This window comes from Dermochelys coriacea, chromosome 1 (assembly GCF_009764565.3).
Source record: "Dermochelys coriacea isolate rDerCor1 chromosome 1, rDerCor1.pri.v4, whole genome shotgun sequence".
Classification (NCBI taxonomy): Eukaryota; Metazoa; Chordata; order Testudines; family Dermochelyidae; genus Dermochelys; species Dermochelys coriacea.
Window position 1 is genome coordinate 158,667,929 of NC_050068.2, and position 9,695 is coordinate 158,677,623.

General features: G+C 43.9%; 1 protein-coding gene across 9 annotated transcripts in view; it reads left to right on the plus strand.

The window, feature by feature from the left end:
• Positions 1–9,695, plus strand: part of PRDM15 (PR/SET domain 15) — a 52,077-nt gene that overhangs the window by 32,177 nt on the left and 10,205 nt on the right. For all 9 annotated transcript variants that reach the window (XM_043507023.1, XM_038392998.2, XM_043507009.1 and 6 more), the window contains 6 exons: positions 1,898–2,079; positions 2,663–2,757; positions 3,656–3,743; positions 6,015–6,182; positions 7,318–7,412; positions 8,342–8,473. In XM_043507023.1, coding sequence (XP_043362958.1) covers positions 1,898–2,079; positions 2,663–2,757; positions 3,656–3,743; positions 6,015–6,182; positions 7,318–7,412; positions 8,342–8,473 — 760 coding nt within the window. The remainder of the gene's footprint in view (positions 1–1,897; positions 2,080–2,662; positions 2,758–3,655; positions 3,744–6,014; positions 6,183–7,317; positions 7,413–8,341; positions 8,474–9,695) is intronic.

Sequence of the window (9,695 nt, forward strand, 5' to 3'; positions counted from 1 at the left end):
GGAAGTGAGGGCTGCTGTGGGGGAAATAGCCCAGGGAATTGTACCTGTCATGTTTCTAAAAGGTCAGCTACCATAGCTGATGCTATTAGGGTCCCTGGGCTGGAGCCCGGAGTAGAGGGTGGGTCTGGGCTCCCCGCCCCCACCTTTGCCCCCTGTTTAATCACTGAGACTGGGAGACAACAGAGACTGTGCAAGGAAGGATAACTTCTCCTCACCTCCCTCGCTGGCTTATGATGAAAATGGCTCAGTAGACTGTGACCCTTGTCTCTAGAGAAAGAAGGGTTACGTGGAGGGTCACAGTGAGCCTCTGAGGCTAGCAAAATCCGCCAGGAAACGCGGGACCCACGGAGGCAAGGACAGAGCTTAGTCACAGTGGATAGAAAGCTGGCTAGATTGTTGGGCTCAACGGGTAGTGATCAATGGCTTCATGTGTAGTTGGCAGCCGGTATCAAGTGGAGTGCCCCAAGGGTCGGTCCTGGGGCCGGTTTTGTTCAATATCTTCATTAATGATCTGGAGGATGGTGTGGATTGCATCCTCAGGAAGTTTCCAGATGACACTAAACTGGGAGGAGAGGTAGACATGCTGAAGGGTAGGGATAGGATACAGAGGGCCCTTGACAAATTAGAGGATTGGGCCAAAAGAAATCTGATGAGGTTCAACAAGGACAAGTGCAGAATCCTGCTCTTACGATGGAAGAATACCATGCACTGCTACAGACTAGGGACCGAATGGCTAGGCAGCAGTTCTGCAGAAAAGGACCTAGGGGTTACAGTGGACGAGAAGCTGGATTTGAGTCAACAGTGTGCCATGGTTGCCAAGAAGGCCAATGGCATTTTGGGATGTATAAGTAGGGGCTTTGCCAGCAGATGGAGGGACGTGATCGTTCCCCTCTATTCGACATTGGTGAAACCTCATCTGGAGTAGTGTGTCCAGTTTTGGGCCCCACACTACAAGAAGGATATGAAAAAATTGGAAAATGTCCAGCGGAGGGCCACACAAATGATTAGGGGACTGGAACACATGACTTATGAGGAGAGGCTGAGGGAACTGGGATTGTTTAGTCTGTGGAAGAGAAGAATGGGGAGGGGATTTGATAGCTGCTTTCAACTACCTGAAAGGGGGTTCCAAGGAGGATGGATCTAGACTGTTCTCAGTGGTAGCAGATGACAGAACGAGGAGTAATAGTCTCAAGTTGCAGTGGGGGAGGTTTAGGTTGGATATTAGGAAAAACTTTTTCACTAGGAGAGTGGTGAAACACTGGAATGTGTTACTTAGGGAGGTGGTGGAATCTCCTTCCTTAGAAGTTTTTAAGGTCAGGCTTGACAAAGCCCTGGCTGGGATGATTTAGTTGGGGATTGGCCCTGCTTTGAGCAGGGGGTTGGACTAGATGACCTCCTGAGATCCCTTCCAACCCTGATATTCTATGATTTTAAGTCCACGGCAAGTAGACGGCAATAAGAAAGTACACATTCAAAAACATGTCTTGAATCACATTTAGACAATGAAACAGAACAGTGCTGCCTGATGGTTCCATGCATGCTCATTTTGTACAGTTCTTGCATGAAGACTATAAAGCTTTTAAGTAAAAAATGACACTGAGATACCTTTGGAGGGTGAAAAGAACAGTTCTTGTGAGAGCCCTGAAGATGCAATATTTGACTGTGGTGGCCACTGTTTTTCTGGCTGAGAGAGACTGGAGCACATTCTCTTCCGACAGATCAGATACTCTTCATATATGGCCAGGAGGAGTCATCGTTGTCAGAACAAGAGGCTGACTTCCCCCTAAAGGCTGAGGTAGCCCTCCTAGCCTTTGTCAGTGGATGGGATTCTTTACTTTTTTTTTTTTTTTTAACTATGGAATGCTGTTCACTCACTGCCTTTATTGCTCTAATCCAGTAGGTTTGCTCATCATCAAAACACCATGTCCCTCAAAAGAAGTTTAATTCTCTCCAGTAGACATGGAATACGTCGAAAGCTGATAAAGCAACTTGGGGAACACAAACGGGTATATCAGTGCAACATCTGCAGTAAGATCTTCCAGAACAGCAGCAACCTCAGCAGGCACATCCGGTCTCATGGTGGGTTTGCCTTTAGCTCCCTACATGCTGTGGTTCTCTCCAGTCAGTTCAGGGGTTCAGTAGAGGAACTGAGATATTCGAGATGCAGATGTTTTTCACAGGTTCCATCATTTATTACTAGAGGGCTCCTTAATCAAACACACAAAAGCATGATAAGATCCAATGACTGGAAGTTGAGCTAGATAAATTGAGACGGGAAATAAGGTGCAGACTTTCAACAGTGAGACGGTGTAGTGTGTTCTCCGTCATTCTGAGTCTTTAAATCAAGATTGGTTGTCTCTCTAAAATACATGTTCTAGTTCAAGCAGGGGTTATTGGGCACATAGAACTAAATGCAGGAATATGTTGGGTTGTTCTCTGTCCTGTGCTATACAGTAAGTCAGACTAGTTGCTCACAATGGTCCCTTCTGACTTCAAAAATCAATGAATTAGTCCTTTTAATTATTGAAGCTGCTCATGTTTCAACTGATTGCTAGCCTATTTGTTTGGAGCAACCCATAGAATTGTTTAGCTATCACACGTGGCATTCCCAGCTGGTTACATCAGTCAGTCACTCTTTGTTTTGTCTTCATGAATCCCTCAGGTGACAAACTGTTTAAATGTGAGGAATGTGCAAAGCTATTCAGCCGTAAAGAGAGCTTGAAGCAGCATGTTTCCTATAAACACAGCAGGAATGAGGTGAGTAGAAACAACCAGATGATTCTTCGTGAGGAGAGATGAAAATGTGCTGTGAGTTCAGTGCTGAAGATTGCGGTGTGTGAGTCAGTCAAATGTGCATGGATCCCCGGTATGAATTGCCTATGGAAACGTGCTCAGACATTTATTACCTCAAAGGGGAGTGTCACTGAATCAGAGCTAGCTGGAGACTCAGGGCAGGGTTTAAAGGTGTGCTCCAACTGCTGTTCACTATACTAAGTAGGATTATTTCACTGTTGTCTTGTTTGCATGTCCTCTCTGGTTATTGCCACCTGTTGTCTCTTGTTCTATGTTTAGGCTATGAGCTTCCTAGAGCAGAAACAGGGGTGTCTGTGTGTCTGTGTGTATACACGTACAGTGTGTTTTGCAGTGGGGCTCTGATCTTTGATGGCGGCCTCTGAATGCTATTGCAATACAAATCATAATGCTAGTAAAACCCATTAATGGCAATGAGAGTCTTTCTACAGACTTCAGTGAGCTTTGGATCAGGCCCTAAACTCTCAGATTACTGGCATCTCATGCCAAGAATATTGTGGAGCCTGACTATGAGTCAGAAAACATCTTGTTTTTTCTAAATCAAATTCTTCATTGCAGGGCTTAGAGTAGCCAAAAAGACACACACACTCTCACCTACACAGTAAGTACAGCACCATATTTTTTGCAGCAAGTTTAGAATTAGGAGTCATGCTCTGAAATTTAAAGTGTCAGAATTCTGTGCTGAAATGTACTCATGTTTTAAAGAAAAAAAATTCTGTTGAAGAAAATGAAATGGCTGTCACAATAAAAAAGCAGCCTAGAATTTTTTGCAAGCTCTCTTTACATTGTGTATAGTTTGTGTTTCTTCTCCCTCTTTTAAATGTTTACTATTTGCAATCATCAGGTCGACAGCGACTACAGGTACAAGTGTGCTACATGTGAAAAGGCCTTTCGGATAGAGAGTGCATTGGAATTCCACAATTGCAGAACAGGTGATAACTGCTCACCAACATTACCTAATCTTGAATCAGCTTTATTAATTTCCCATATGTGATGGTGTTTACAGACCCCTCACTAAGACTAAATGAGCCATGGAGCAGTACTGGGCCAAGAGGCCCCCGCCCCTCAGCAACTGTAGAACTTGCTCCAGATGGGGGACCTATTTAAAAGGGGACTCTGGCACTCAAGCAGGCAGGAGAGTGAAGAGAAAACTGTCTGCAGGAATGAAGCCAGTTGGTTGGTAGCTTCTGGGACAGGAATCCACAGGGGAAGGGCCTGGACTGTGGGTAAGACCTGACCTAGCAGTCAGGGGCTCGACCCCTTTTTCTCTCCCCTTCTCTCTGACGGGGAATCACTGGACAATGCAAAGGGAGCTGCGAAGCCCCGAATGATTATCTGAATTGTTGAGACTGTCTGAGCAACCCTCCCCAGGAAGGGAAGCAGAGTGCTGTGACCCTGCCCCAAACTGAAAAAAGAATAGAGAAGATAGGAAGTAGCCCAAGGGTGGCTGGTCTGGTGTATCAGCAAGAGGGGGGCTGAGACCCTCCTTACCCTTTTCCCCCTTGGGCTGGGACCCAGTGGAGAGAGAGGGCCCAGGTCCCTGTACCCTTTCCTCCCTGCTTCGTCCAGCCAGGAGAACCCAGGGAACACTGGAGGAAGACAGCTGTAACTCAGCTGCCAGGCCCTCAGATTGCCTGACAAAGCCATCCCACAATTTTGGGGACTGTTGAGCCACGGCCTATGGACCCTCAAGTGAAGTCTGCTACAACATAATTCATCTCTATAGCAACCAAGAAGAAATAGTAGGCTTCACCTTCAGGCTTCACCTTCCTCACGCTACAGCAGCACTGTAAAAACAAACATTTGTTACCACATCATGGAAAACTATTTCAGGCAATCGGTACAGCAACAGTTCCACCTCTGCGTAGTATTTTATCTCTTTCCCTCTCTCAAATTTCACATCCCCAGCTGTGTTTCAGATATCTCCTCCCAGATATCCTGCCACTTTCTCCAGCTTGCTTTTTCTAAAACTAAACTTCACACCTTTCCTCTCAGTCCATCTCTGCTTCCTCTTACCTTTGTCACCAGTGACAGCTCCAGACTTGCAGCCTCCCATTTCCCAGCGTTGCACGCAGCTTCACCGGCTTTCTCATTCCTTCTCCCAGTAAATCCAGTCTCCCACTAGGTCCTGTTGTTTCTTCCTCTGTGAGATCACTAGAACCTATGCTTTCCTATGCATCTCCTCCCTAGGGTCCTTTGTCACTCCTTGGACACACAATATTCATCAGCCTGGAATCCTCTGGGTAATTGTTCCTCCAAGCACAACTGGAAGTAACCTTATTTAAGACTTTTCTTCCAAGGAGTAATGCTCGTGTAAAAGGACAGATGGTGCCAAGACCTCCCAGTAATCTGCCTTCATCAGTGGCAGCTCTCTCTCACAGAGTTGATCCTTTCAAAAATTAAAAACATTTTGAACCTACTGTTAACTGGCCTAATACTACTTTCTTCTCTCTTATCCCTGTGGCATCTGCAAGACCATAAAACAACCCTCAGACTTCTGAACAACCGCTGTTTTAGGAAGAAACTTCCCCAGTAGGCCTGTTGTTGTATAACTGTCCGTTATGGGGTTTTACACCTTCCTCTGAAGCACCTAGTACTGTCTGCTCTTGGAAACCAGGTGCTGGACTAGATGTGCCTTTGTTTGAAGCTGGGATAGCATTTCCTATGCTACTGAGTTCCTCAGACAGTGCTGCTCCAAACAGGACATCGTATTTGGAAAACCTGTGACTGAACCCAGTTTGGACAGAATTAATGAGTGTGTGCCAGATTGTGGGGTCGAGGGCCTATATGAGGAACTTATTGTGCCAGAATCAATGTTCATGTTAACGTCTTTAATATTTATCATTGCTGAATTAACTTTGGAAGCAATTTTGGTGTGTTTTGGTAACTTTTGCCTTTCATAGAGCAAGACAAACCTGAGGGAGCAAGGGTGGAATCTTTAGTAGAGTTGCTTGTGATTGGTTTTGAGGAGCAGATCTTAACCTGTCGAGACTCTAGATTGGTTGATTTTATTTTATTTTTTTAGTCAGAAGACAATGACAAGTAAGAACAAAAAACTGTCATGTTCTGCTTTCCCCCGATTCATGTGTGGTGCTTTGTAATGCTAGATCTAACTATAGAATAAATTTCTTACCGCATTTAAAAACAAAAAAACAAAAAACATTTTTATCTTAAAGTAATTGCTTTCTTTCCATTACCTACAGATGACAAGACATTCCAGTGTGAGATGTGTTTCAGGTTCTTTTCCACGAATAGTAACCTCTCAAAACACAAGAAGAAGCATGGAGATAAAAAATTTGCATGTGAAATCTGCAATAAGATGTTCTACCGGAAGGATGTCATGTTGGATCATCAAAGGAGACACTTGGAAGGTAAGTACACTTGGCATGAACCTGATTGTCGCTTTTGAAGTGTCAGTTGGCTTGGGGAAATTAAGTAAATCATTCTGCATCAAGAAAAGCAGTACTTGTGGCACCTTAGAGACTAACAAATTTATTAGAGCATAAGCTTTCGTGAGCTACAGCTCACTTCATCGGATGCATTATGCGGTGAGTAAACACAGATCCATTCCAGAGACTAACATGGGATTATGACTATCAATTTAACAAATAAATTGAATGTGGCACAATATGTTGCCTTACAACATTTAGAGCACTTATGAAACCAGACCAGAAGAGCTGAGCACTCTCAAATCTCATTGAAGTGAGTGGGTGTTGCAGGTGCCCAGCACCTTTGATAACTAAGCCATAAGCCTCTGAAGGAAATGACAGCCACAAAGAAGAGGTTAAAAATGAGAACATACGATGAAATCTGGGTATGTTTTAAACTGCCACTGGTAGTTTTAGGGACAAGATTGAAAGTAATTTAGAAGTAGGGCTAGATGAAACAATCTGGGCCCTAGGCACATGACAAGAGTGGCCCCTCTTTTTGTCCTGCCCCCCATACCACAGCCCCATCCCCCACTTTGAGTGATGTTGGGGGCCGTGGGTCTCCCCTGCCCTTCACAGAGCCTGGGCCAGTGACCTGGGAACCCCTTCTCTCCCTTGAAAGCAGCAGGGGTCTTTGTTAAACATGAAGTGCCTGGGGTTGAGCGGCTGTGCATCTTTAGCGCCCACTGACTAACTGGCTGGAAGAGTTTCTAGGTTAAACTGCTCACCACCCTGGATAAAGCACCTCGCAGCGGGCAGACTTTACTGAAACAAATAATGAAAGTGATTTGCTTGCAGTAGAAAAGTATCTTTTCTTGCACTTTAAGATTGGAACAGTAACCAACTGGAAAACAAAAATACATCGTCAACACGCCTCTCTTGTATTTCTAAGATCCCTTTCACCGCTGTAAATAAGCATTGATTCGTTCTTTCAGAGACAAAATTACACACAGAGTGCTACTCCCCTATCTCACTGCGCTTTACAGGAACAGTGCGTATTTGATTGAAAAGGCGTGCAGGAGTGGAAAACGTGGTTTATTTTATTTTATTTTTTTTTGGTGGGGACTGTGACGTTAAGGGGTGAGGCGTGTGAAAAGAGAAGACTTTGAGCACAGCACAGAGAACATAGTGCGCTACAAGAAGGAACCCTCGGGATGTCCTGTATGTGGAAAGGTAGGCTTTTTTGCCAGATTGTGTCAGGTAGAGCTTTGCATTCAAGCTCCAGCAACCCTCCAGTGTGCACTACAGATGCACCAAGAGAAGCTCTGTAGCCAACGTTCTGAGGAGCTTTTCACTTAAAGCGGCATTAAACAAAACCCTAGTCCAACCTCATATTTTCCAAGGACCAGTTCAGTTATAGACTGTTACATTCCAGCTTTGTCTATTAATACAGTCTCTTTATTTGGCTTAGGTTGGAGTGAAGGGTTTGTGTTGGAGTGAGAGGAGCTGGATGTGGGCTTTGTGAGCAATTCTTTGTTAGAACTGAAAGTGAGTGTGTTGTGTAGTGATGGTGTCCACGAGTCCAATTGGGCAGTGTGGGGTGGTAAAATATGCAATCCAAGATTAGTGTGAATGTGAATGGCATGGACATGAATGTGGGCTTAAGTACTGTTTCCGAGATGTTTAGTGATTTGTGGTGGTGGAACTTGGACTCAAGCAACCTTATTTCTAAGTAAATGATGGGTTTTTTTACTTGGATATAGCTAAGAGTCACTTCAGTGTAGCGTATATAGAAGAGACCACCCTTAGGCAGTCCTCTTTCAAAGGACCGTCCCCACATATCTCCAAATTTATTAATTGTAGGTCTGCTCCACCTTTATTAGCCATCCACCTCTTTTACATAACCAATCTCTGCTAACCCTTTGAGTGATTATTGATGCATAAGTCACTACATTAACAGCTTGTGTAGCCTGGTGTGGAGTGGATGATGGGAGCTCTTACTTCTCTGAAACACAAACAAATAGGTTGCCCTGCCCAGGAACAAGTAGAGCAGTATTAAATATCTCCTATACCTAAGTGCAAATTAAGTTATGAAGAGGAGTAGCTCAGATGCCTCTTGAGGCATGACATGAAAAACATTCTTCAGTGTTCTTCTACCCTAGGTATTTTCATGCAGGAGCAATATGAACAAACACCTCCTGACACACGGAGACAAGAAATACACCTGTGAAATCTGTGGACGTAAATTTTTCAGAGTGGATGTTCTTAGAGATCATATTCACGTCCATTTTAAGGTATTCTGTTAATATTCTGATAACTTGCATTTTTTATTGGAAACCTGTTAGCGACTACTAAGGTGGCGTGATCATGCTGGCCACGTAAGAGGGATCACATACATCTCCTTGCCTTGTATGTACATCTCTGTAGGGATCTGTTACTCGATTCAAGCCTGAATTTGTTGTTTGGAATCTCAGAAACAAGGGTTTTGGTTTTTTTAAGGTAAAACCTTTGCAGCTTATCTTCAACACTGTGAGTGGTTAAGTATGAGAAAAAACTATGAAGTAGGAGAGTTGAGGGAACCATCACTTTAAACATTAATGGATAGGTTACATAGAGGAGATGGTGTCTAATGATTATGACAAGCTACTGGAAGTCAGGAGGACAGCTTAGTTCAGGTTCCAAGATTGGCCCCTGACACTCTGCCTTACCTTGGGCATGCCACTTAACCACAGTGCTTCAGTTCACCCACCTAAAGCAAAGAAAACACTTACCTCCTTTGCAGAGTGTGGAGGCTCAATTGGTGAGTGTTGGGTAGCTAAAAGCCCTTTTAGAGCTTTGGGTGGAGGGTGCTATGCGAGTGTTGGGTAGAAGTATGATTAATTATTATAGCAGTTGTCACACTGATCCCCAGAGCACAGGCTGGTGGTCCGCAGACATGGTGCTGCTGCTCCTCCTCCTGGTTGCCAGCAGCTAAACTGCATTAAAAAGTAGCTATATCCTGAATATTTTCATGATGTTACTTTCCTATATAAGCAATTGCTATAGTTGCTCCAGGGCTGTTAAGCAATTATGAATGGGAGGGGAGGCATTCCTGAAATAGTCTCTTTGCTATGTATTCCATACTCTGCAAGTCTTTCAGAATCCCTGAGGTATTACAGTATACTCATGGGGAAACGTCTTGCCTGTTGAACTGTCTGGCAAACCCTTTTAATGCAGTTAAGAGTCAAGTGGTTTAGTGAAATGGTGCAATTTCTTAACACAAACTGAAAGGTGTTACACTCTTCAATGGTACCATTAAAATGGTGCTATGGATTTAACACTGCTGCAGTTTAGTCCCTATTTATACTAATATTAATAAAATATGCATCTATTTGGCATTTAAAATATAACAAAATTGTGTCTGTCTACAAACTGGGGAACTTTTGCAGGGATTTCATTATATGGGAGAATACCTTGAATCACATTATTGTTGATGTTTAAGTAGTTAATCAGTGTGGCAGAAGGGTTGGGGCTGTA